This window comes from Bubalus kerabau, chromosome 1, assembly GCF_029407905.1.
Source record: "Bubalus kerabau isolate K-KA32 ecotype Philippines breed swamp buffalo chromosome 1, PCC_UOA_SB_1v2, whole genome shotgun sequence".
Lineage (NCBI taxonomy): Eukaryota > Metazoa > Chordata > Mammalia > Artiodactyla > Bovidae > Bubalus > Bubalus kerabau.
In genome coordinates, this window is record NC_073624.1 from 162353842 (window position 1) to 162381471 (window position 27630).

The 27630-nt window shown below is 52.1% G+C and overlaps 2 protein-coding genes across 2 annotated transcripts; one reads left to right on the forward strand and one right to left on the reverse strand.

Annotated features, from left to right (window-relative positions):
- On the reverse strand, positions 1-11099 carry LRIT1 (leucine rich repeat, Ig-like and transmembrane domains 1). The gene is made up of 4 exons (XM_055537910.1): positions 10978-11099; positions 6651-7117; positions 2446-2751; positions 1-974 (listed from the first exon to the last, which is right to left on the reverse strand). Exons 1-4 carry the CDS (start codon positions 11097-11099, stop codon positions 1-3), a joined length of 1869 nt encoding a protein of 622 aa, XP_055393885.1.
- On the forward strand, positions 269-27519 carry RGR (retinal G protein coupled receptor). Its single transcript, XM_055537917.1, has 8 exons — positions 269-549; positions 7367-7479; positions 16566-16672; positions 17700-17821; positions 19288-19441; positions 21068-21185; positions 23975-24088; positions 24566-27519. Exons 2-8 carry the CDS (start codon positions 7393-7395, stop codon positions 24695-24697), a joined length of 834 nt encoding a protein of 277 aa, XP_055393892.1. The 5' UTR covers positions 269-549; positions 7367-7392; the 3' UTR covers positions 24698-27519.
- Positions 27520-27630: the final 111 nt, after the last annotated feature.

Here is a 27630-nt window from a genome sequence, read left to right on the forward strand (position 1 = left end):
TCAGCAGAAGTACTCGTTGATCCGTCTGCTGGCCCTGATGCCCACGGCCTGCGAGTCCAGACTGGAGCGAGCAGAGAGGAGCCTGTCGGCCTCACTGAGGCTGTGCTGCGACAGATCCTCCGAGCCGTCCTCGCTGTGGCCCAGCCTCTCCAGGTTGACGTAGGCACCTGTGGCCTCGGCGGAGCCCCCGGCGCGGCACTTGCGCCAGCGCCTCCGGACGGCGCCGCAGCAGACGAGCAGCGTGAGCGGCAGGGCGATGACGGCGGCCACGCTGATCACCACCACGTTGATGAGCCGCTGGGTGGCCTCGGCGTCCACCACCTCGTCGGTGGAGAAGATGACGCACTGCTCCTTCCGGGGCACCAGGCCCCGCACGCAGACGCACGCCACGTACTTGACCTTGGGCACCAGCCCGCGGATGGTGACGCTGGTCTTCCCGGGCTGCACCAGCACCCGCCGCATGTCGCGCTTCCCAAAGACCGCGTAGAGGACGCTGAAGGCAGTTGTGTTCCCAGCCTGGGGGGCCTTCCACACCAAGGTCACGCTCTGGTAAGTGTCCCCCACCACCTTGAGGGAGCTCACCGTCTGGGCCTCCTGGGAGCCGGCCGGCACGTCCGAGTGCTCTTCTGGGGCTCTCATCTGGAAGTGCTGGAGGAACAGCTGCTCCTTCGCGTTGAGCACGGGGGGCCCGGTGGCCGGGACGCCAGGCTCAGGGACGTGGGGAACGTGTCTGGCCACCATCTTGTTATACGCTGCAGCTTCCGCCCCCTCGCCCGTCCTTGCCCACCGCGCCCCTGGGCCCCCACTGCGTTCCGTGGACGTCTGGGGCTCCGTGACGACCAGGGAGATAAGCGTCTCAGAGGCTCCCAGGAAGTTCTTGGCCTGACAGATGTAGTCTCCTGAGTCCAGGTGGGACACGGCAGGCAGGCCCAGTAGAGCCCAGCTCGTGCCGTCACTGGAGACTTCCTGGTGCACTGCAAGGGGGAAGAGAGACACAGGACGGAGAATGAACAGCCCCATCTGCCCCAAGCCTATTTCCAGCCAAGTTCACAGCCCCTGGATTGTGTACATTCTGCCCAACACCCGAGAAAAGACTGGGCCTTATTGAACTTTTCTTAGATTGGCCAAGGGAATGGAGATCAGCTGGGATTAAATTTGGGGAGACCCAGACTGGGGCATGGACTTCCGTGGTGGCTCAGACGGTAAAAGCGTCTGCCTACAGTGTGGGAGACCTGGGTTCGATCCCTGGGTCGGCGAGATACCCCTGGAGAAGGAAATGGCAACCCACTCCAGTACTCCTGCCTGGAAAATCCCATGGACAGACCGGAGGAGCCTGGTAGGCTACAGTTCATGGGGTTGCAAAGAGTTGGACACGACTGAGCGACTTCACGTTCACTTTTAATACTGGGGTAGAGTGTAAGAATGATCAGCCATCTAGATCTGAGATGTTCCAGGGCTGTCTTTCAGGGGCCTGAGTTCTGAAGAGCTGACCCCTCAGAGGAGGTGGGCTGATGTTTTGGGGATGGGGGTTTGGGTGCACCTGAGGCAGAGGCCCAGCTGCAAGTGCTCTGCACACCCCTGCCCGGGGCCCACTGCCACTTCCACCAAGGCATCTCCAACTTTTCTGTTTTAGGTTGAGTGGAACTCCCTCACAGTTTTGTTGGTACATCGATTTCAAACCCACAGTCCTAGAACAACACTTGCCAACATAGTTGAGGGAAACAGAGAAGAAAGCTGGGAGGGATGGGAGGTGTTGTGGTCAGAGGCCAAAAAATGATGCCTCCTCCATCCTCTTTCTGCATGTAGGTGGGCTGTGATGCCTGAAAACCCCCTCCCTCCACTCAGTGCCAGGGATGAACCATCTCTGTCTACATAGCAAAAAGGGCACAGACTAAGGAGCCCCAGTTCCTCCTTAGGAGCTGTGTGGTGTAGACCAAGCATTTAGCCCCTCAGGGCCTCAATTTACTTATATGCAAAATAGAAAGATAATCAGGTTGTTCTTTAAAGTTCAGTGACATTATGTACATAATACATTTAACACATGAAGAACTCAGTAGATGGTAACTCGTAGCATTAATTACTCCTAGTGATACTGGCTTCATATTTACAATGTAGAAACTTACTGTAAATATTAAATACACTAAGAGAGCACTTTCTACCCCAAAGCCAGTGTTTTGTTCCTCTCGGGTGGGCCCCGAGAATCCACCAGTCTGTGGCTGGTGGAATATGACAGAGCAGGTTGAGTGCCGCTATCATCACTGAAGCCACTGCCCCCATGCGCACCTCAGGGTGCAGCCCTCCAACTCCATTCAGACAGGACGGGAGTAAAGAGCCTTCCTTAGCCCTCCTCCTGGGAAACCTGAACCCCCTCCCCACCTGTGTGGGGTGTTGACCCACCCATTCTAGTCTGGGATCTCACCACAGTGGTCCCTGTAGGTCACACACCTGTGCCATTGAGAGGGTGCCCATTGGCCCTACTCCAGCTCATCTCTGGCCCGGGGACCCCAGTGGCCCCACAACGTAGCAATACTCTGCTGCCTAAAGGCGACCTGATGCTGGTCATCCCCGGACGGAGCTCCGGACTCTGGCACTTCCTGAGTTCCAGCTGGCTGAAGACCACTCCAGCCAGGCTACGTGGGCTGGCACACCTCAGCCTGGCCTCTATGAAAGCCAGGTTTGGAGCCCAGCCTTCTAGGAAATGGACCAGGTCGTAGAGTCGGCAGTCACACACCCAGGGGTTGTCCTGCAGCCCTGCAGGGGTGAGAGGGAAGGCAAGAGGTAAGCCCAAGGTATTCAGGTCCCCAGGTCCAGCGCCCCTGGTATATCATGAGCTCAGAGTCAGCAGAACTGACCTCCAGGCCCAGCTCCTTGCCTCACTAGCTATACAGCCTTAAGTCTGGTTCTTCATCTAGAATGACAGCATTGGGAATTCCCTGGCAGTCCAGTGATTAAGGCTCCATGCTTTCAATGTAGGGAACATGGGTTCAATCCCTGGCGGGGAACTAAGGTCCCACATGCCACACGGTGTGGCCAAAAAATTTTTATAATAAATAAATAAAATAGAATAATAGCATCGCTCCCTTTTCTGGGTGGCTATAAATATAAATAAAGGTAAGTCATATTAAGCACTGGGTGAGTGGGACAGCATCATGCATGGACCCAGGAGCCCGGCAGGCTACAGTTCATAGCATCCCAAAGAGTCAGACACAACTGAGGTGACTTAACACGCACGTGTGAGCAGGACAGCATATGGACACAATTGGCAGTTACCGCTGCCACTGTTGGGCTGGTCCTCTCAGGCTCCTGGCCAGGCACTGGGTATTTCCGCAAAACCTGAAATATGCCAAAATCTATCTCTAGAAATGCTTCATGACCCCGACCCTTGACACCTGTCCCCCCAGTGTAAGTGTGCTTTGAGCATCACTCCAGCAAAGAGGGTGGATGTTCTGAGCCATGGTCCCTTTGACACAGGCTCAAAAAGACAAGAGTGAGGATGACAGGAAATCAAATCCTATGTTATATCCTCAGCCCTCTTTACTTTAAAATTGAACATCTTTCAGAGGAGCCTGGTAGGCTGCAGTCCATGGGGTCGCTAGAAGTCGGACACGACTCACCGACTTCACTTTCACTTTTCACTTTCATACATTGGAGAGGGAAATGGCAACCCACTCCAGCGTTCTTGCCTGGAGAATCCCAGGGACGGGGGAGCCTGGTGGGCTGCCATCTATGGGGTTGCACAGAGTCGGACACGACTGAAGCGACTTAGCAGCAGCAGCAGCATAGAGCTGAATGCAGGTCACTGCACCCACCCTGTCAAAGAACCTCCAATATATAGAGAGGTATCATGTGTCCTCAATCCTAAAACACAATTCCGTTTCATATGTTTAAATTTCTCAAATACAAAATGAATCATTTAATGTGATGTCCTTCTGTCCTCCCCTGATTGTTATTGAATTTGATAGTGTCTAACCAGTAGCCATGAAATTAAAAGACGCTTACTCCTTGGAAGAAAAGTTATGACCAACCTAGATAGTATATTGAAAAGCAGAGACATTACTTTGCCAACAAAGGTCCATCTAGTCAAGGCTATGGTTTTTCCAGTGGTCATGTATGGATGTGAGAGTTGGACTGTGAAGAAAGCTGAGCGCCGAAGAATTGATGCTTTTGAACTGTGGTGTTGGAGAAGACTCTTGAGAGTCCCTTGGACTGCAAGGAGATCCAACCAGTCCATTCTGAAGGAGATCAGCCCTGGGTGTTCTTTGGAAGGAATGATGCTAAAGCTGAAACTCCAGTACTTTGGCCACCTCATATGAAGAGTTGACTCATTGGAAAAGACTCTAATGCTGGGAGGGATTGGGGGCAGGAGGAAAACGGGATGACAGAGGATGAGATGGCTGGATGGCATCACCGACTTGATGGACGTGAGTCTGAGTGAACTCCAGGAGTTGGTGTTGGACAGGGAAGCCTGGCGTGCTGTGATTCATGGGGTCGCAAAGAGTAGGACACAACTGAGCGAATGAACTGAACTGAACTAAACTGAACCAATAGCATATAATATATTTACATAGATGTATTTGATATATTTGGAGGGGAAAATGTCAGGTGAATTCACACATGCTTGTATATCCATGACTCTGAGGTCCTTCAGAGCACTGGTTAGAAGGCACTAGTTTATTTCCCACCCCCCAACCTCATTCCATCCTGGTGACTGCTATCCTGTGTCACTGGTTAAATGCATTTTATGATACATCTGCATCCCAAGAGTCCTCACTGCCCAGCTCTGGTAGTCAGCTCTCTGACTTCACTTGTTACGACAGAATCCCCAAAGAATAAATACAAATGGCAAAGTGCAAGGAGAGTGAAACCTTCACCAGTCAGATTGGCAAAAGTCGAACATCTGACCACTTTGATCGTTAGCCTCATGCAGGAAAAGATGTCCATCCATCTTGCTCACTGCTGTATGCTCACAGCTAGAATGGAGCCCACACATTGGCTGGCTGAGTTCCTCAAATAACCTTTCTGAGCAAACATACACATGGGTGGGGGGTGGGGGGGCGGGTGGCGGGTAAGAATGGCACGTTAGAGACCATGGTCGATATGAAAACATCTAACTTGTGCACTCCATGGACCCAGAAATTCCCCTTCTCTCTTCCTATTCTAGAGAAACATTTGTCTCCGTGCACAAGGGTGCATTGTCAAGAACGCTCTCTGCAGTACCACAGGTATTAAGAAAATAAGGGAGACAATGTAAAGGGCCGTAAAAGGAGGGATGGCCAGATAAACTGCAGTATAACTGTTTGGTGGGCTTCCTCCGTGGCTCAGTGGCAAGGAATCTGCCTGCAATACAGAAGACTTGGCAGGAGCCTTGGGCTTGACCCCTGAGTCGGAAGATCCCCCAGAGAAGGAAATGGCAACTTGTTTGGAGAATTCCATGGACAGAGGAGCCTGGTGGGCTACAGTCCACGGGGTTGCAGAGAGTTGGACATAACTAGCAACTAAACATCAACAATAATAACTTTATGATGGAATATTATGCCAAAGTTGAAAAACAATGAAGTTGATCCATTTGTGGTAAAGTACAAAGACCTCCAAGACTTATTGCTGGGTGGAAAAGTGCTGTTTTTTATGTATAATATGATGAAATATTCCTAAAGTTTCTATGTGTGTGTATGTATGTTTATGCATGTGTATGTAAATATATTGTAGAAGAGAGGGAACATGCAAATAAACATAACGGCTACCTTTTAGGAGAGGGAGAAGGAATTATAATCAGAAGAGGGTACTACACACACACACACATATATGTGTTTAGTTCATTTCAGTTCAGTCACTCAGTTGTGTCCGACTCTTTGTGACCCCATGAACTGCAGCACGCCAAGCCTCCCTGTCCATCACCAACTCCCGGAGCCTACCCAAACTCATGTCCATCAAGTCAATGACGCCATCTAACCACCTCATCCTCTGTTATCTCCTCCTTCTCCTGCCCTCAATCTTTCCCAGCATCAGGGTCTTTTCAAATGAGTCAGCTCTTCGCATCAGGTGGCCAAAGTATTGGAGTTTCAGCTTCAACATCAGTCCTGCCAACGAACACCCAGGACTGATCTTCCTTTAGGATGGACTGGTCTCAAGAGTCTTCTCCAACACTACAGTTCAAAAGCATCAGTTCTTCGGTGCTCAGCTTTCTTTATATATTTAAAGGGCATTCAAATTTGATTTTCAAATAAACAATTTCTTTCCATGTAAGTACTACCCTATACAGTGTTCTTTACTAGGTAAGAAAGTCTGTAAAGTACACAGAGTTAGAATGGGCTTTGCTGTTCCCTGCCCCACTTCCAGGGAAGTGAGGTGTCTAAATTTTCCCTGTTTGAGAGACATTCCCTGGCCTCAGGGCAGGAGCTGCCCTGAACCACCCTAAGATTGCTCCAGCCCCCAATGCTGGACCCCACATGAGCCGAAGCATGTTTAGGGGACATCTGTCTCTCTGATGATACTCCTCACCCACTCCCCAAGACTCCACCAGGGTTCCCCAACCCTCCTGGGACAAGGGGAAAGTTCAGAGCTGGGATGTGAACTGAAGCAGTCTGGCTGCGAGCTTGAGCTCCTAACCCCACCTTGTCAATGTGTGCCTCTTAAGAGATGCCATTTCTTACCTAGGACCAACCTGGCATGGTGACCGGGAAGGAAGGGCCCGGTGTGCAGGTGGATCCAAGTGGCCAGCAGCTCCTGCGGGAGCCTCAGCAGCTGGTTGCTGGAGAGGTCCAGGAAAGTGAGGTTCCCCAGGAAGCGCGCGGCCTCCGGCGGCACAGCGGAGAGGCGGTTCGCCTGCAGGTCCAGCAGCCGCAGCTGGGGGGCGTCCCTGAGCGCCGCCCAGGGAAAGGCAGCCAGGCGGTTCCCGGGCATGCGCAGTTCGCGCAGGCGGCGCAGGCCCCTGAGCATCAGGGCACTGAGCTCGCAAAGGGCGTTGTAGGGCAGCCACAGCTGCTCCAGGCGGCCCAGCGTCTTGAAGGCGTCACCGGGCACCCTGCGAATGGCTGTCCGCTCCAGGCGCAGTTTAGAGGTGTCCTGAGGGACAGATGCTGGAGGCAGAGTCATGTCCGGGTCGTTGCACACCACTGTCCTGGACACAGAAATGGGAGTATTTCAGCAAAGGTTCTGTGGACTGGGCCCAGTCACCTGCCTGAAGGATCTCAAGCTTGAATTGCTACGTCCCCTTACAGCCCATACCTCCTGCAGCGCACAAAGAATGAATAGTATTTAGAAATCCTGAGACCGTCTCGTGTACTGTTCCATTGCATCTATGAATTGAAAGGGTTTCTTTGTTAAATTATAGCTCAGTTTGTGACTGCATTGCCTTTTCTTCATTAAGGTATATATATATAGCAATGGCATCAGATGTGGAAACCATACAAGAGATGCCTCCTGACTCTGAGGGACCTTGAGATGATCAAGGTGTTTAGCTGGAACTTTGCAGTCTCACAGGTAGGTCCACCTCTGGGCTCTGTCTTTGCTTGCTGGCTGTGTGCCCCTGAGTGTGTTATGTAACCTCTCTTTTCCTCCGTTTCCCCAGAATAATAGACTCTTCCTCAGAGGGTAGTTTTGGGGATTTTAATGAGGTCATATGTGTACCACCTCTGCAATATCTGTTACCCATAGAAACCCAATTACTGTTGACCCGTGTTGTAAGTTTCTGCGTCTAGCACTGCAAATACATCAGGTCAGTCTGACCAGCTCCTTCCCATGCTCTTTCTGCCCAGACAGTGACTTCTTAAACCTCATTCTATCAAGTTTGACCCTAAAGCAGAGGATAGAGAGATAGCAGGAGGCAGTCCTGGAGGAGCTCTGGAGGAACGTCCAATTGGAGCTCTGGAGGAGCCTCCAGTTCAGGACTCTGCTATACACTATCACTGAGAGCAGCACACCCACGTATGGTGAAGGGGAAGATGCTTAAGAGAATAAAACTTGGAGGCTGGGCCTGAGGGACCCAGCCCTTGTGCAGCCCCCATTTCATCCGGAGGACGTCTCCGCTCACACTGCAGGAGGTGGGGAGTGGGGTGGGGTACTGGTAGTTATACTAAGAGAGGTTGTACTCTTGTAATGTCATAACACATTGCTCATATCATCCTTCCTGGCACCACACACACACACACAGGCTCCACCAGCATCCTTCAGCTTAACTCACACACAGTACTCAAAAGTCAGCTGGGCTTAGCTCGTTATTGTCAATGTGCCCACAAAAGGCCCAGTTACTTCCATCCACTCTATTCAAGACGTACATGGAACTCCTACTGAGCGATGAGATTAGTGGAAATTCAGAACAGCAGACTCACAGCCCCTGTCCCCATAAAGCTTATAATTTAGCAAAGAAAGAAAAAAAGCATTGGAGGCAATGATATCTTCAGGGATAATGGAAGCTTGGGTGTTGCAGGGAGGTAGGTCTGGATGTAGGTAGAAGGAAGGGAGTTGATGGGGAAACGTGCTGGAGGGGGGAGAAAACAGTCAAGGAAGGGATGAAAGAAACCAATAAGAGCCCAGTACAGGCCAACAGCATGGCTCCTGGTGGGGCGAAAAGGCACGGAGGACATGACACATCTTTCCAGGTGCCCAGACTCACCCTCCCCCCAGGAAACCACAGGGACCCATAAGTGCACACAATCTTTTTGTGATGAGGGAGCATGGAGCACAGGCAGGCCCACCAGGCGCTCAGATGTAAAAATTGGGCCCTCCAAGAGGCCCGAAGGCATCTGAGATGCAAAAGCAGCCTTGGTCTGACTGTACCATCTGTGCCTGTGGCCACTGGGGACCTCAGGATCCTCTACAGCCTTTCAAGGCCTCATGTCCCCTCATAAGACACTATGCAGATGGCCTGGTGCCTATTAGCTGTGGGACTTCGAGGCAAGTGAGAAGCTGGTGAGAGCTCTGGCTTTAGAGGAGGCAAGACTCTTGAGAGTCCCTTGGACTGCAAGGAGATCCAACCAGTCCATCCTAAAGGAGATCAATCCTGGGTGTTCATTGAAAGGACTGATGTTGAAGCTGAAACTCTAATACTTTGGCCACCTGATGCGAAGAGCTGACTCATTTGAAAAGACCCTGATGCTAGGAAAGATTGAGGGCAGGAGAAGAAGGGGATGACAGGGGATAAGATGCCTGGATGGCATCACCAATTCAATGGACATGGGTTTGGGTGGACTCTGGGAGTTGGTGATGGATAGGGAGGCCTGGCGTGCTGCGGTTCATGGGGTCACAAAGAGTCAGACACGACTGAGTGACTGAACTGAGCTGACCATTGGCTGACTTTAGGGGCCCTGGAAACTGCCCTTGGAATTTCATTTCCATCCTAAAGCCAGCTTGCTGTCAGAAGCCTTCCTTGGTCCTTGCTCATGGCAGCATCACCAGGTAAGAAGGATTCTAGAAGTAAAACTGCAGCTCTGAGTTCTAGGAGCAGCTCTGCCACCAATGCTGTGTGACTTTGAGCCCTGGGCTCTCTGTGGGTTGCAAGGGAGGCTCTTTGTCACTCTGGTCACACTGTTCTTGTGTGCTAATTCACTTCAGTCATGTCTGACCCTTTGCAATCCCACGGACTGTAGCTGCCAGGCCCCTCTGTCCTAGAGATTTTCCAGGCGAGAATACTAGAGTGAGTTACCATTCCGTTCTCCAGGGGATCTTCCTGACCCACAGATCAAACCAGCATCTCTTATGTCCCCTGCATTGGCAGGCAGGTTCTTTATCACTAGCGCCACCTGGGAAACCCCTGTCCTTGGCCATAACGTGTTTCGTGGCCTGCTCAGGGCTCAGCCCTGACTTCCCTTGGGGAGAAAATCCTTAGCTCTGATGATCCATTTGAGTTGGAGCATCACAGACTTGGGCTGAATATGGAGCTCTTCCTGTTCTTTAGACCACATGGGGTATCCTTTCTTGGGGGTGCCTCTCCATTCTCTACCTCCCATCACACCCAATCAGCCTGACACCCACTGGTAACATCATTGAAAGAGTTGTACTGATAACATTGCTGCCCTGATCAGAAACCATCAGTGGCTCCCCAACCCTCATCTAAGACAAGGGAGAAAGGGAGGATGAAATTCCAGAAGGTTAGAAAGATGGTAAGAAAGACCCTAAGCCAGGGACTGAAATCCTTGAGCAAAGTGGGAAATGGCAGCAGTCATTAATGGAGTGCTGAAGAGGTCAGAGAAAAGATAGTTTAAAGATTGCCAAAGAGAGACAGGGAATGAGCCACAGGGGAAGAGCAAGGGTCCACAAACCACGGGGGCCTTGGGAACATTCCAGAAGGGGGCAGAGGAGAAGATATAAATGCTCTCCAGGCTCAGATAGCAAATGGGAAAAGTCAAAGAAGAGGCTGAGGATGGAAGGGCCCTTGCTTGCAATGGAATGGGCACTCCTGGCCTTTCTGAGAGCCCATAGAATGGGGTCAAGGCTGGATAAGTGGGCCAGAGGGGACCCTAAGTGGGAAAAGCATGACGGAGCAGGTGGTCCCATCACGGGTGGGGTGGTAAATACCTGGGATATGATTGGGTACCCCCAGGAAATGAGGAAAGAGAATGGAAGAGTCCTGGGGAAGAAGGAGCTGGGGAGATAGTGAGGGGATAGTCAGGGGCAGGAAGGAAGGAGAAGAAACAAGTGACAGGGAGGTTTCCTGTGCCCTGAAGGAGGTTTCTTCTCTCGGGATCCTGGCAGAAGATTCAGGAAGGATTTCCTGGAGCTGGCACCCCTGTGCCCCACCCCTGCCCCCTGTGTATAGGTACCTGGTGCCCCCACCCCATCCCCAGGGTAGAGGCACAACCTGCTGACTGGAAGAAAATGAGGCACAGACCAGCCCATAAGACCCTCGGATCTTGGTGACCAGGGAGATGGAGGGGTTCACCCAGCTGTGGTCTAGAGCCCTGCATCCAACCCCTCCCAGCCCAGACTAGCTGGGAGAGCCTTGGGGGCTGGGCTACCCACCCCGCACACCTGGTGCCATACCTGGCTTTGCTGCCATCGCTCAGGACGTGGAGGCTGCAGCTGCATTGAGAGGGGCAGGCACCCTGGGCCTGTGGGGACCCTCCGAGGGCCAGGAGCCAGAGCATGCCCACCACCACCCTCATGGCTCCTGGCTCCTCTGTAGCCCAGGCAGGGGCCTGTCCCTCACTGCTCTGTTCTGCCGGCCCAGCAAACCCAGCAGCTGCCTACTGCTCATCGTCTGCCCACACCCCCACTTGAAGCCATCGGATAAACACAGACAGGCTGGGGATTAGGGAGGGGAGCCCTGGCCACAGCACTCAGCAGCTTATTGCTTCCTGGAATCACCCAGTCCTGAAGATGGGGGTGGGGGATCCCCTTTCATGGCAGCAACCACAGGCCCAGAGCACGCAGGGCACAGCCAGAGGTGGGCAGTCACCCAGAGGGGCAGGGGGCTGCTGGACTGACCGGCAGGGCTGCCCACCTGCAAAGCCACTGCACGCCAGCTAAGCTATGACTGCACAGACCCCGCAGGGTGTCTGGGCTCAAAGGAGATGAGGACAGAACCTGGCCTCTAATAAGCGCCCCTGGAAATTCTCTCAGTGACAGTATCTTATAGTGAAAAGTCAATGAGATGAAGGCTGTGAAGGCATTAGAAAGAGCCCAGGCTCCTGGCCAGGTCAGCCAGGTTCAAACCTCAGCTCTTCCATTCATAGGCTGTGATCTAGGAGAAGTTACATGGCCTCTCGTGGCCTCTGTGTCCTCATCTATCAATGGGAAGTAACGTTACTCTGCTCAGGGTGCTTACAAAAATTAAACAAGCCACGTTTCTCAGACCTTGACAGCCTGTGGGAACAGAGGCTTCTTGGGAGTAGTAAGTACCCTGCTCCCCTGGTGCTTCCAAGGACGAGCTGGGTATATTCAGATATTTGGGGGTGACCACAGAGGTGTCTCCCAAGGGCTCATGAACTATCCCAGCCCACCACCCTGAACACCCCATGGACACAGTCTCAGATCACTGCCATCTGAGCCTTATGGGCATTGCCACCAATGGCAAAGGCACGAGGTGTCTCGGCCTGAGGGCAGAGAGCGCCCCTCACCTCTAGTTATCTCTCTCTGAGGAGGGTCCCAGAGAAGGACCCCCCCAGAGCTCTTAGGGAAGGATCTGTCGATTTCTACTGATTGGCCTCATCCCACCCTCAACCTCATCCCACCATCAGCAGCGCCTTTCACTCATCCATTCTTCACATTTGACTCCAAGGCTTTGCTCTCTGGCCAGGCATGCCCTACCTGGCTCTGATGGCTTTTCCAGAAGGCTACTCAGCCCCTTGCCCATGGGCCTAGACAGACCTCCACCAGTGAGGTGTGACCAAGACGGATAGCTGGGGCCCCAGTACACGCAGAAGGTCTGTGCCTGTTGTGCCAACGTTGGCTTCCAGGCACTGTTGGTTTCCATTCCTGCCTCTCTTCCGATTCAGCCAGCATGATTTTCTCAGTGTTTTCCACCTGTAACTCCTCCTCCCTAAACCAAAAAGCCAGCCCTGCCCATTCCCACATCTCTGGCTTTTCTTTCTTCTGTTGGGGATGCCTTTCCTTCTCTCTTTTGCCTACCCAAACTGTACCCTTGATTCCTGGCCCTGTCCTGCTTTCTCTTCTCCCCTGAAGTCTTTTGTGATCTTGCAGGCATGAAAAAAAAAATCTGACTTGTGCTTCTGGTTACAGTAATACAAGATAGAAATCAGGAAGGGCAGGGAGGATTCTGTGGTAACAGGGTTATCAAGGAAGGCTTCCAGGAAGACATGGAGGGTCAGCTCAGCCCTGAGTGTTGTTAGGCTTGGATACAAGTGAGGATCAACAAGAGGAAGGACATGGGGAATGAACACTTCCAGAATAAAATGAACTGCTTGACAGGGAGCTGTAGGGGTAGGAGATTGGGCTTCTGTTCCAGCTCCATCTGTGAATCGGTGTATGACTTCAGGCCAATTCTTAACTGCACTGAGCCTCAGTTTCCTCGCATGAAACTAAAAGGATGATGGTATCTAATTCTTGGAGATGTTGCAAGCATCATCGTAAGATCATTTAGCACAGTACCAGGCCCTGGGCGAGCGCTCAATAAACATTAGCTATATTGCTGGTGTCCTAGGGAAGAACAACCCTGACTCCATACTTGTAATGGATCTGTTTCTTTTACTTTAACCTTTGTTATTCTTTTGCTTTGGCTTTAAGAATTCTGCCTAGAGGGGAATCCCTGGTAGCCTGGTGGTTAAGATTCCAGGCTTTCACTGCTATAGTCTCAGTTCAAACCCTGAATAGGGGGAGCTGAGCCATGCAGTGCAGAAAAAAAAAAAAAAATGTTGCTTTTAGCCTGAAATACACAGGATACCCAGTTCTCAAGGCTCTGACCTCTAAGGGTTTAACACATTTCCGTGTGCATAGAGATGAAAAGTTGTATAAAGACAGTAACATTTGTCTTTTGGAGGAACAGCTGTAAGAACAAAGGATTCTGACACCAAGAAATTTGCAACAACCAACCACACCCCCTTTTCACCTTGCCTTTAAAAGTGCTTTGCTGAAGCTCTTTGGGCAGTTTGGGTGTTTGGGGCAAGAGCCACTCCTTCCTGCACGGCCCTGCACTAAACTTTTCCCTACTCCATACTCACGTTTGGGGTTCTGCATTGGGTGAACCCAATTTTGGATTCAGTAATATTAATAGCAGCACTCTGGACCTTGGTTTCTTTATATGAAAATGAGTTAAGTTGTTCTGGATTAGTGTTTTCTTCTTCCTTTCTTTTTTGGCTGTGCTGTACAGCTTGTAGGATCTTCGTTTTTTAACCAGGGATTGAACCCGGGCCTTAGCAGCGAAAGCTCAGAATCCTAACCTCTGGACCACCAGGGACTCCCCAGAGTTAGTGTTTCTTAATGTAAATGTCACTATAAGCCAGTGTGTAACTTATACCAGGACCTCATTTAAAGAAGGCAAAGTTCTTAGTGGGTCGTGGGCCACTTTCTGTCTCAAGCCAGTGCCTTGGGAGATGTTTATGCTTGCATAGGTCAGTGGACACATAGGTTAATGGGATGCAGGAAACGAAGCCCCAAAGGCTATATCCATGATGTATTCTTCTGACCAGGACTTACACAGGCCAGGGTGGGTGGAGAGGAGTGGGGAAAGTGGTGGGAGATGCTTACTGTGCAAAAGAGACGACTGAGATGACCCCAGAGGGTCTGCCCCAGGGACATAGGCACCAGAAGCAGTCTCTAGTCCCAGTTGGAGCTCTTTCCATGACAGCAAATGACTTCCAACCATCTTTCTTTCCCCAGGGCATGTGAGCATACACATGAGCTCCGATGGACACACATACACGTGTACACACATGCACACAGGTGCTCAGCTTGTCAGCACCTCCAAACACGGAAAAGCCTGGCTCCTGACCCATTCTCAGGCTTGGCTGCAGCTCAGATCCCCCCTTCTGCTCCTCATCCTGGCCCTCGTTATGCAACTCTTTTCTAATTCAGCTTTCGGCTATACACCATTTGGATTCTGGGTCCTTAATCCGATGGAGCTGAAATGAATGAGGCCGGATTCCGTGCTGGCTTCACAAAGGCTACACTGTCTAACTGATGAATGGGTTCCTTCTGTCCGGGCCAAGAAGATGATTTGGAGGGCCAGGGGGCAGCAAAAAAAGAACCCAATGTCTAGCATAATACCCTGCATGTGCCAGCACGTGGAATGGCCCTTTATAATGGAGGAGCCTGGGTTGAGGCAGCCAGAGAAGAGCTGGGTCAGCTGGGAGAAAGGCAGAGAGAATGGCAGAGTCTGGGACCCTGCCCACTGGCTTCGGGGAGCTGGAGGTGCTGGCCGTGGGGACGGTGCTGCTGGTGGAAGGTGAGCCAGGCAGGATCTGGGGTGGAGCGGGACTCAGCAGGCCCCAGAATGCAGGTCACAGCTGCAAAGCTGGCAAGGAGAAGTTCCCAAACCATACTCCTCTGTGCTTAAACCCATAGGGTCTTCTGATGGCTGTACCCGAGGGCTGCAGCTTGCAGCCTGGGAGCCAAGAGAGAGAAGCCGGGCGTGGGACAGGGAGGGAGGAATTTTGAGAAGGGGATGTCTGCCCAGGGCATGACCAAGAACCAGGCCTTTTCATGTCCCTGCTGTCAGGAGAAAGTTGAATCCACTCCCTGGAAATCCTGCTTAGAATCTCGTATAAGATCCGGCCCCTGGTAGGCTGTGAGGACAGTCAGCTCTGACACCTGCTGTCTGAATCACTGAAACCAAGACACCTAAGCTCTCTGACCCTCAGCTCCCTGACATTCCAAATGGGTGGTGGGGAAGGTTAGATGTGATCAAGATATAAAGTGCCCACCTAGACAAACCCAATATTCAAGTTCATTCACTCCCTTCCAGCCCCACATTGCTTTCACCATCTTCTTGCCCTCAGCCCTAAGCACTTCCGCCCTAAGGGCAACGTGGGTCCATGAGATGCGAGCTGCAACCCAGAATCCCTAAGATGCTCACTGAGGCCAGGGCTGGACCGATAGATCCTAGAGTTGGGTGAGCCCAAGTCTAGGGCAGTGGGGGATGTAGCCTTTGTTCAAAGCAGATTCAGAGACAAAATCAACACATTTGAGAATTGACAGTGGAGCGGGAGCAGCCGCCACCAGGCTGGCCCTGAGGCCCTGGACCCCATCAGTGGCGGCCTCTACCCCCTTTCCTCTCCTCTGGGAATCCTGCAATCTAGCATCCCTCTAGGTCCTCAAACGTGCCTTGAAAGTTTACAGCTTTATGTTTTTGCACGTGCTGGTCCCTCTTTCTAGAATGCTCTTCCACACCCTGTCCTCCCTGTGAATGCTCACAGTTTGAAGGCAGGATCCTCCCAAATTTCTCACTTCACATGGGAGAAGCTGAGGTTCAGGGAGCCTAAAGGAGCAGTAAATGAGTGACAAAGCTGAAATTCACAGTTGGGTCTGTCTGCCACTGGGCGCCACCCGCTTGCAGCTCGCGCCCCTGCCTGGGGTCCCAGGAAGCTCCCAGTTCTATTGCCCCCTCCTTTCTGAGGTTCTCCCCAACACTGTTCCAGAGCCCTTGGAAAGGGCATTGTGAAATTGGAAAAAGCTGAGTTCAAGTCCCAGCCCTGCCCCTTACTAGCAGTGTACTTAGGCCAACAGCTCTGAGCCTTGGCGTCTCCGTGGCAAGTCGGGAGGACAGTGTCCAGGTGAAGACTGACTGGGAGGATCCGTGTAAAGTGCTCAGCCTGGCGCGTGATAGGTGCTCAGTGGCTGTCCATAACGGGGATCGCGCTGGCACAGACTGTGCTGCACTTGACTGATTTTCTTCCTCGTCTATCTCTCTATCAGACTGTGCATTGGTAGAGGGCAGGGTGTACATTTCATGGCTTTCAGTATGTGAGGGCCAGCCCGCCTCATAGGCACTTGATAAGCTGCAAGGAGATGGCTGCTGAGTGTGAGGGGGTGGGGGGTTGTAGAGCGCCCATCCATTCTGTGGGCCCTCATTCTGACCCCAGGAGGGCCTCACAGCTCCGGTGCCAGCTCTCCCCTTCTTTTCAGCTCTTTCTGGCCTCAGCCTAAACATCCTGACCATCCTCTCTTTCTGCAAGACCCCAGAGCTGCGGACCCCCGGCCACCTGCTGGTGTTGAGCTTGGCGCTGGCCGACAGTGGAATCAGCCTGAACGCCCTCGTTGCAGCCACGTCCAGCCTCCTCCGGTACCTGCCCCCACCCTAGTCCCTGGGCTCTGGGGCCTGACCTCAGGGCACTGGGAAGCAGGCCAGAGACATGCTTCCTATCTGTAGAAAGCTATAGAGGAGAGGGCAGGCAGACCAAACCAGGGTAAATCCGAATTCCAGACCATGCCTGCAGAACCACAGCTGATTTCTGGAATACAGGCGTTCCTTGGACCTGACCATCAGAGCTGGCTGACTGTGGGGACTAAGAGCCTGGGCCCTGCAACCAGGCTGCCTAGGTTGGAATCCTGACTTCGTTATTTCTATTTCTCTGTAAATTACGTATTATTACCCAACTCATACGGTTGTTGGAAATATTATTTGTAAATAATTTAAAACAATGCTTGGCACCTAGGAAGCCTTAGATAAGTATTTCTGAAAGCAAACAGGCTTTTGACAAGTGTGTAAGACCTTACGTGACCGGGGTCTTCCAATGCGGTCTAAGAAGGTGTTTATAGGATTTTCTTAAGCAGATGGATCATTCCTGTGGAAGCTAGAGCCCCCCCCCCCCCCCCCCCCCCCCGCCCTGCCTCTGTGTACGAAGGCTCAGGGCTGACTGTAGGGTCTGAATCAGTGACGATTCCTTGCCCTGTTGTCCTCTGCTCCTTCCCAGGGTGAGGGACGGGCAACTGAAGCTTCCGCCCTGCCTGACCTGTGGGGCCGGAAGTTGGGAGGCCCGGGGTCTCCCCTCTGACTTTGCCTTCCTGTGCTTTGTGTCACTGGCTCCGCATCCCTTCCTCTCTGAGCCTCAGGCGCGAACTCTCCGCGCATCATGTTGCTCCATTTCCTGTGACATAGGCACCCGATTACCAGGGAGACTCTTGGATCCAACCAAGGTGCCCCTTCACCCCAGCGGCTCGATCCCTAAGGCCTCAGTTTCCTCATAGCAAAACAGACACTAACGCCCTTTTCTAAGGAGCCGAAGGTGCCCTCCAAGCTGCTGACAAGCGGCTGAGGGAGGGGGACGGGGCTAGGGGGAGGGCTCACTGGCGCCCCGTGTCTCCCACAGGCGCTGGCCCTACGGCCCGGAAGGCTGCCAGGCTCACGGCTTCCAGGGCTTTGCCACGGCGCTGGCCAGCATCTGCAGCAGCGCAGCCGTCGCCTGGGGGCGCTATCACCACTACTGCACCCGTAGGTGTCTGGGTTCCACGGACTGAGGGTGGTCAGGGCGAAGGTCTGCTCTGCATTTCCCAGTTCAGGGAAGTGCGGGTGGGTGTACACACTCAGGTGTGCCTGAGTGTGGGGTGTGGGCCCCCAAGAAAGGGAGGAGGGCGGGGGAGCACAGGAAGGTTCCCTGTGCCCCTCACTGTGGCCTCAGGCAAGTCAGGGGTCCTCTGTGAACCTTGGTCTCCTCCTCTGCACGGATGAGTTTTGTAACCAACGTCACACTTTTATTTGGAAACTCAAATGAGATTCTGGATACAGAAGATGCGCTTGAAGACAGGCAGTGTTGGGAGGCAGCAGAGAGGTGGTGTGTGTGAGACAGACTGGGCGCGTGCCTTTGCACCTCACACTTCCATGGAACCTCTGCCATGCAAAGGCTTCATGAAAAGGAGCCTAGTTCAAGACTTCCCAAGCTGTATTGTCAAATTCCCTTTTCATAATTAGACATATAAGTGTACCACATGCTTTGTTATTTACCTGATGTTTTTCTTAAGTGACTCATTTTTAAAAATTTAAACAACTGCTTTAGTCTCATTCTAAAAAGTATCTGTGGAATCACAAAGTTAATGTCATAATTTTAATTCACATAAAGGTAAGAAACACATTCACCCATAGACCATGTAGAATCTCACTCATGCAGAAACATAAACATTCTTTGGGGGCTGTGGCTCAGTCACCCCTCACTCAAACCCCCAGCTTGCAGACTGGGAAACACAGGTTCAGAGAAGTCAAGTAGCTTGCCCTGACTCACACAGCTACAGGAGCCAAGCTGGGATTGTGGCGGCCTGGATGCCTCAGGGAGCCTCCCATTTGTCCCCTGGGCTCTGAGTCCTAATTCCCCGGCACGGAGGTTACTCGGGCTCACAGCTAACATGGCCTTGAGCCATGAGCATCAGGCCTTTGGAACTGCAGATCTGCCCTGTGGACACACGGCTCACTGCCCTCAACAGTGTCACATGCTTCTCTCCAGGGCCAAAAACACAAGCGCCGTTGTTCTCCGCTAATGCTGGCTCCTACCTGCCTCATCTGACCTTGGAGCTCCTCTTCCACTACTTCTAGCCCAGCCCTGTCCCCAAACTTCCCGCAGATCATCACTCACACGTGCACGCACACCTATCTCTTTGCCATCTCCCTCTTTCTCTCCCTCTTTCCCTCTCTTCTCTAAAGAAGATGGTACAGAGTGTCTCTAGGAGACTTCCACATCCATTGTCTCTTTTATTCTTCATAACAATTGTCAGAGGCAAGGATTATCATTCCCAGTTTATGAAGAAGAAAACTGAGGCTCAGAGAAACTTAACTTGCCTGAGGCACTGCGCTGTTAAGCATCAGCGCCAGCATTTAAGGACATTCCGCATGACCACCAAGTCCATTGTGTTTTCACTCTGCCAAGCTATTGCCTCCCCTCCACCATCCTCCTCCTGTGTCCCACGCAGGCAGCCGACTGGATTGGAACACGGCCGTCTCCCTGGTGTTCTTCGTATGGCTGTCTTCTGCCTTCTGGGCAGCACTGCCCCTCCTGGGCTGGGGCCACTATGACTATGAGCCGCTGGGGACCTGCTGCACTCTGGACTATTCCAGGGGGGACAGGTGAGGTGTGGGCAGCAGCTTCGAGGCTTCTTTCCATGGAATCTGGGCTTTGAGCCAGTAGGACAAAAGTGTCAGCTGAAAATCCAAATGGGGATGTGCCAACATCTGCCAGACACTCTCAGCTCCTTAGCCACGATCCTCATGTACAAGTTGACAGGGGGACTAAGGAAAGCCCATTCTGAAGACTGGCCAAGGGATGGGAATGTTACGCAAGTTGGGGTGCAGAGTTGGGCCCCAGAAGGGGTCCTGTCCAGGGAGCTGCGTTGGTTATAACAATGCTGATCTCCTGTGTTGGTTATAACAATGCTGATCTCCTGTGTTGGTTATAACAGTCACTGAGCCCCACGACCCCTTTGCCACCTTCAGCACAGTCAGATCTCAGCTCTGATTTATTGACTCCTACAGGGAGCCATATCCTTGGTTCTATAGTGTCAAACAATGTTAAGATCTTTGCATTGGGAGGGACCTCTTTGGCACTGAGAACAGTTCTCTGGATTCTCTGAGCATTTGCTGTGGGCCAGGCCCTGGAGAGACAGCAGTAAATGCGTGATGGCGCCCCCATCAGGAAGCACTCATCCAGTACCGCCAGGCCCACTGGACTCTGGGGAGTCCAGGGCTCCCTCTAGGGGCTGCCTCGGGGAGGGACCACATGGCTCCAGCCCCGACCTTGCTTCTGCTAGAGACAGGCACACTGCAGTCATCTGCTTGACATGTTTATTCATGTTCACTCATTTATTTATTTGGCTGTGTCGTGTTTTAGTTGCAACAGGATCTTTCATTGTGGCACACAGGCTTAGTTGCCCCGTGGCATGTGCGATCTTAGTGCCTGGATCAGGAATTGAACCCACATCCCCTGCATTGCAAGGTGGCTTCTTACACAGTGAACTGCCAGGGAAGTTCCTATTCATGTTTATTCCTCGTGCACCTGCCTTGATGACAGGCTTCTCAGGTCAAACCCACTGGAGAACGCAGGGGCTGGTCTAATGTCCTCCAGGGAGTTCACTGCAGGCATCCCCCCTGCTGGTGTCCAGCTCCTCTGGCAGCCCTCCCTCCCACCCCTCCTCAGTGGACAGCAGCCAGATGATGTGGTCTCCACCTCACAGAATGGCAGTCTGTCTCCCTGTGACTCCCACCTGCTCCTGGTCAGCCCTGTGCCTCCCCATGTCCACTACCTGGGACCCCTGGTTCTTCTCTGGTCCCTTCAATGATTTCTCCAGTGATACAGTGTCCAGTCTCATCCACAGGACTTTCCTGTGAATGATCTTTCCTCCTGGTCAACTGACATCTCCATTTGCTAAACACATTTCCCAAACAAATTGTCCCGTTCTCCATGTTTGGGGCACATACAGAGAGAAGGGCTGAGTCCCTGAACTGCCCGGCAGCAAATCGAAGCCGGACTATTCTTTGTCCCAACTCCTTGGCCTAAAGGCAGGTTCTAGGAGGACCTCATAGCTCCTGGTTCCCAGGAGAGTTCAGCTGGGACCTGGGAGCACCCATAGTCTGAATACTCACCTGATGGGAGGAGTTCCCTGCATCTGACTGTCTAGCCCGATTCTGATGGGCCTTCTCGGCAACTGATCATCTCTGAGAGGCAGTTCTTGACTTCTCCATCCCCTCTGCCTACAGAAACTTCACCAGCTTCCTCTTCACCATGGCCTTTTTCAACTTCCTCCTGCCCCTCTTCATCACAGTCGTATCCTATCGGCTTATGGAGCAGAAACTCGGGAAGACCAGCCGTCCCCCGGTAAGGATCAGCTCCGAGAGGAGGAGAAACACCAGGGAACATGAACAATGCAACTGCAATCAGGGGTTCTCTGTGTTTTCAATGATTAGGAGAGAAATCCAGCTTTGTATGTAGAGCATGGGGTGTGAGGGCAGAAACGCACGCTCCCCTCCCGTTGCTGGAGATCGCCAAGATCTGGGAGGAAGAAACAGAGCTGCCCAGGTTTCCCAGACCCCTTAATACTGAGAGGCAGGGTGGCCTAGAGGACATCACCCTTGCTTTTACCCTTGCTTCTTCCCAAGGATACAAAGATTGACACAAAATTCCGTGCATTTTAAATGGCTTCAGGATGTTTCATCTAACCGCAGGCACAGACTGTTACCCACAGAGTAAAATCACACCTGCAAGCCCATTTGTCCAAGAGAAACAATGATTCAAAATAAGCCCTCCTGGCCAGTGCTCAATTTCTGCATTAATATCCTCTTACCGGATTTTTTTTTTTATTACCTGAACAGTCTCTAGCAGATGAGTCATAGCTCTAAAGATTCAAAAAACGAAAACAAGCTAAAAAAGCTCAGGTACTAATGCAACTTTGTGTGCATTATATCATTTCAATTTTGCACCCACGCGCTGAGGAAGGAAGGCTTTATTGTCCCTATGTCACAGATCAGAAAATTGAGACTGAAAGGGGCTATTAGCTAAGCAACTGGTCAAAAGCGGCCCCATTGGTAGCAGCAGCATTGGATCAAACCCAGGTCTGGGGCTCTGTCACTCAAGTGGGCAATCCTAGTGCATAAAAGAAGCACCCTCTGTTGAAACACCTCATCTGCCACATTTTTTCCCCTTGTGAATTGGAAAAACGCTGTACCAGTTAATTGTAGCTGTGGACCCAGGGTTTTCTGGTCACAGAAGGAGAGCAAAGGCTGTCCGGGTGTTTTCCTGTTCATCACCGCCTCCACGGTTGCCTGCTTCCAGGAGGCGCCCGCTCCTACCCCTGCCTGGGTGCTCAAAGTCGCCACGTTCATTGGAGGTTCAATGGGCCAGCAGACAAGGCTGCCACACGGATTTTCTCATTTTTCCCAGTTGACTTTAAACCATCCGTCTCACTAGCATCAGCAGGGGTCGCCACGCATTGTCCCAGGGACCTCAGATGCGAGCTTAAGTTACCTTCTTTGTTAAAGGGCGACATGGTTGGTTAGAGAATAGGCACTGATTTTTAGCGTCAGAATTTTAACCTCTGAGTGTATGTGCTGCTGCTAAGTCGTTTCAGTCATGTCTGACTCTGTGCGACCCCAGAGACAGCAGCCCACCAGGCTCCCCCGTCCCTGGGATTCTCCAGGCAAGAACACTGGAGTGGGTTGCCATTTCCTTCTCCAATGCATGGAAGTGAAAAGTGAAGGGGAAGTCGCTCAGTCGTGTCCGACTCTTAGCGACCCCTTGGACTGCAGCCTACCAGGCTCCTCCATCCATGGGATTTTCCAGGCAAGAGTACTGGAGTGGGGTGCCATTGCCTTCTCCGCTGAGTGTATGTGGCGAATCGTAATTTTGCAAATTCCATTCTGAAAATAGTACGGGAATCGTGCGCCCTCCTGTGGCCACTTGTGGTACCACGTCGCCCGCTGCCTGGTTGGTTGAGTCTCTCACAGGGTGGAAAGCGGCCGCTTTGACCCCAGGACAGGTTGAGCCGCCAGTGAATGCAGGAGCTGGTTGCAAGGTAGTTCTGGGACAGAGTTGTGAGGGCAGCTCAGCCTGGGGACCTTTATACACACAGCTACACTCACGCAGCCCCGGGTTTCTTAGAGAACAGACGGAGAAGGAAGCGAATCCTCTACTCCAATGGCTGCCTCCAGGCAAGTCAGGCATTATCAGGCCACTTTTTGGACAAGGTCACTGAGGTCAAGAAAGCTTGCATGAGAGGCCTAGGGTCAAGCATCTTAAACAGAAGAGAGATTCAGCTGGTCCCAGTTTCCACAGGCTCAGCACCTTCCCACAGCCCTGCCAAGCTGGTCCTGGGACCTCATAGGGCTGCCAATGCCGCCCTCCTTTAAAAAAAAAAAAAATTAGAGAATAATTGCTTTACAGTGTGTGGTTTCTGCCATACAACGTGAATCAGCCATAAGTATACACATGTCCCCACCTCTTGAACCTCCCTCCCACACCCTACCCCATCACACCCCTCTAAGTTGTCCCAGAGCTCCGGGTTGAGCTCCCCATGTTATACAGCAACCCCCCCCCCCAGTTATGTTTTACATATAGCACTGTGTATGTTTCAATGCTACTCTCTCCACTCTTCCCACCCTTTCCTTCCCCTGCTGCGCCCACAAGGCTGTTCCCTATGTCTGCATGTCTATTTCTGCCCTGCACATAGGTTCATCGGTACCATTTTTCTAGACTCCACATATATGCATTAATATAGGTTATTTGTTTTTCTTTTTCTGACTTACTTAACTCTGCATAACAGGCTTTATCTACTTCACTGGAACTGACTCAAATCCACTCCTTTTTATGGCTGAGTAATATTTCATTGTACATATGTACCACAACTTCTTTATCCATTCATCTGTCATTGAGCATCTAGGTTGCTTCAGTGTCCTGGCAATTGTAAATAGTGCTTCAGCGAACACCGGGGTACATGTGTCTCTTAGAATTGTGGTTTCCTTGGGGTTTGTGCCCTGGCGTGGAATTGTGGGTCACATGGTGGTTTTATCCCTAGTTTTTAAAGAAATCTTCACCCTGTTCTCCATAGTGGCTGTATCAGCTTACATTCCCACCAACTCTGATGCCACCCTCCTTCACCCATGTCTCCGCAGGTGAACACCGTCCTGCCAGCCAGGACGCTGCTGCTCGGCTGGGGCCCCTACGCTCTCCTGTATCTGTACGCCACCATCGCGGATGCAACCTCCATCTCCCCCAAGCTGCAGATGGTACAGACACCTCCAGCACTCCAGTGCCCTCTCCCCATCTGTGCACCCCTGCTTCTCCCCATCTCTCTCTCTCTGGCTTTATAGCCTCCATGATAGGCTCGCTCTTCCTCTTTTCCTCTGAACGCTCATAACTCACCGGGTATTTGCTTGTCCCCCTGGTCATGTGGGGCCACTGCTTGACATTGCCCAGGCCTCACGTGAGATGACAGGGACAGCCAGCCAGATGGTAATGCACACGCTCTGGGTCCAGGGACTGAGAGTGGTGTCTGGGGAGGAGCAAGATTCCACGCACCATCCGGCCACTAGTCAGAGAAGGCTTAGCGGCTGTGGAGTCAAGCCAAGGGCAGATGCTTGGCAGCTGAGGCAGGGCGGGGTGGGGGGAATGTTGGGTTGGGGGGGGATGGTGGTCACCCACTGGGACCAGGGAGAGGAGCAGAGGCTCTGAAACTTCTTTCCTGGATTTCTCCGTCACAACAGGTGCCCGCTCTCATTGCCAAGGCAGTACCCACAGTCAACGCCATGAACTATGCCCTGGGCAGCGAAATGGTGCACAGGGGAATCTGGCAGTGCCTCTCGCCACAGAGGAGAGAGCACAGCCGAGAGCAGTGAGCCTCTCTGAGGGGCTGCCCAGACCTAGGCCCACCCTGGCCTTCCTGGACTGAGCCCCTGCCTGGGGAGTCCTGTCCAGCAACCTCAGGAGCCAAGCTCCAGACACTCACCCTTCATCCCTGATGGCCCTTTGAGCCTGGCGCAAGGCTGGACACAGGGGATTCAGAGAAAAACCAGACTACATGGAATGAGCCCGGACTCTGGAGCCACACGGACCTGTGTTGGCCATAGCTCTCCACATAGAGGCTGAGAGACCTTGGAAAAGTCACACTCTGACTCAGCTTCCTGGCCTCTAACGTAAGGATGTTAATACGGACTTTGGGTCTGTCGTGAAGCTTGAACTTGGTAGCATATACTCATGTACGCATAGAAGCTGCTGCTCATTAGTACAGCTCTTAGGATTCAGAGACTTACATAGAAAGGGTGAGAGCCCCAGGTCTGGTTGTGGGAGCTCAGCCCAGGCTGCCAGCGTTCAAACACCTTTTATTAAATCGTGATCTCGTACAGGTGGCTTCCACTTCTTGGGCTTGTGTTTCCAATTTGTAAGGCATGACGACAGGAATGGTGACTTGACCATGCAGAAAGGCCCAGCACCTTACCAGGCACGTATGAAGTGCTCATCAAGAGTCGCCATCACCACCCTCCAATTAAGACAGCTGGCTGCACGTTGCTTAGTTGCCAACATTAAAAAAATCAGGACAATTTGTTTAGAACTTCAGGCACCTGGAGGTGAGGCCCCGCCAGCCTGGAGGAGGCTCCACGGTGACGGTTTGGGGCACAGAGTGGCTCTGCCCTCCGTCCAGGGCATGTGCTCTCCCGCCAGCTGCAGCTCATGTGCTCCCTTTGGGGCCCGTGGCATCTGAATCTGAGACACTCATGCTAGGGCCCCCACTCCTGGATTCACCTCTGCACTTCCCATGGGCTCAGCCCCTCAGGGACAAGGCATAGTAGGTGCACGGGCCTCAATGGCACCCAGGCCTGGTTCTAGAGGGAAATGGAGATGGGTGGAGGACAGCTGAGGGCGCTGCAGAAGGTCTGACGATGGAGGGGCAGCTGCCCCAGGCACCACCTAGGCAGGAAGTCTGAGAGCCAGTCCCGTGGAGCTGAGGGAAGGAGGTGCCGAGTCCCTGGTGGGGGTGGGGGACGTGCATGAAAAGAGCATCTGAGAACCCCGCAGACCAGGGTCTGCCTCTTGGCTTTGCAGATGTAGAAAATCAGGCCACAGAAACACGAGACCAGAAGTCTGCACAAAACAGAGGCTGGTTCAGTCATTTTGCAGAACCTCGTGGGGTAAGGAGAGGACCAAGTCTTCATGCAGCACTGTTTCCAGGCACCGTGAAGACGAGATATCACTTGGCCTCATTCCAGCACCCACGCAGGGTTCTTGCCTTGGCCCTGGAGTGGGGCCAGGGTGGGGAAACCCTGGGGCTTGATCCAGGCTCACACACACACTGAAAATGCAGGAAAGCAATGGGTTCTGGGGCCCAGAGATGCTGACACTGCCCCCACAGCCCGTGGATCTTAGAAGCACAAAGTCTCTAAGGAGGGACGAGGGGCCACAGTGAGAAGAGAGGGCAGATGTGCCCCAGAGTCCACGAGAGAAGGGCTGGGAAGGTAAGGGGGGCTGAAGACTCCAGCAGGAGTGGCCCATGTCCCTAAGCAGATCACACCCCTGCCTGTGCTCAGAGAGGAGGGGAGGAAGTTAGGTTGACTGGGCATGGCCAAGGAAGGCGTTACCTTGAGCCCTATATCCCCAAGTTGTATCTGTCCAGAGCTGGGATGGTGGGCTTGGGGCATCTCCACGCTGAGCTGGGTCGGCCGGAGATGCGAGGGACTGTCAGCCCCCGGTGGGGAACGACCAGAGCCCCCCCTGAAACTATCAACTCAGAAGCCCCAAGCCCACCCACACCCCTGCATCTCACTCATGGGCTGGGTTTAGGGAGCCTCATCACCTTTAGGTGCCATGCCTGGGATTATATAAAGCCCAACGTAAAAGCCACAAAGTTTGTGTCCTAACAGTGACCATTCTAAGATCCATTGATTCCAGGGTTTATTTAAGCTCTTTTTAAAAGAAATATAAATTGGGAGATTGGGATCGACATATAGACACTATGGATACTAGGCATAAAATAGATAACCAGTGAGAACCCACTGTTTAGCACAGGGTCCTCTACTCAGCGCCCTCCTGTGATCTAAATAGGAAGGAAATCAAAAAACAGGGAATCTATGTACACATATGGCCGATTCACCTTGCTGTGCGTTAGAAACTAACACAACACTGCAAAGCAACTATACTCCACTAAAACTTATAAAAAAATAAATATAAGTACAGTGAAATAACATGCCCTCATCTCGCCCCATCTTCTTGCTGGGAAAGATGACTCTGCCTGTTGACAAGTGGACTTGAATTAAAGTTACAAATACAGTAGCAAGTTGTTTCTGAGGTAAAGGAATATATAATCTCTGGCCTCCACCCCAATATCCCCCATTGGAACAAGTTTCCTGGGGAGAGAAGGTCTTCATACCTGAAATTAGGAAAAAAAAAAAAGAAAAGAAAGAAAAAGAAACAGATTACTTATGGCCTAAACTATGTCTGTATTTTCTCTTAAAAGTAAAGGGCTTTTGCACATTTCCACATGGATAAATTTGACAGCCGGGTAGTTGGCCTAATTCATTTACATCTTTCCCCTTGCCACAAAATTGAAAGGATTTCTGCTGTTTTCCCTGTTAGAGAGAGTTCTAGTTCAGTTTTTTCAAATACAAGCTCCCTCTCCCACTGTCTCCTGAATTGTTTTTCCAATCTCAGTAAATATCATTAATATCTGTCCTGTCATAAGCTTAAATGAAGAGAAAAGGGTGGGTGGGGGTGAGGATGGGAGAGCTGTGTGCCCTGTGATGGGCAGAAGTCCTTACCCCAAAAATAAGGGTGATGC

Bases quoted from the DNA above. Each gene is read 5' to 3' on its own strand.
- RGR (XM_055537917.1), top strand. From the start codon at position 7,393: ATGTGGAAACCATACAAGAGATGCCTCCTGACTCTGAGGGACCTTGAG. The intron at 19,442-21,067 runs GTGAGGTGTGGG...CTCTGCCTACAG, and splicing joins GACTATTCCAGGGGGGACAG to AAACTTCACCAGCTTCCTCT. The intron at 21,186-23,974 runs GTAAGGATCAGC...ATGTCTCCGCAG, and splicing joins GGAAGACCAGCCGTCCCCCG to GTGAACACCGTCCTGCCAGC.
- LRIT1 (XM_055537910.1), bottom strand. From the start codon at position 11,099: ATGAGGGTGGTGGTGGGCATGCTCTGGCTCCTGGCCCTCGGAGGGTCC. The intron at 7,118-10,977 runs GTATGGCACCAG...TTCTGTGTCCAG, and splicing joins AGCGATGGCAGCAAAGCCAG to GACAGTGGTGTGCAACGACC. The intron at 2,752-6,650 runs GTAAGAAATGGC...TCACCCCTGCAG, and splicing joins CCATGCCAGGTTGGTCCTAG to GGCTGCAGGACAACCCCTGG.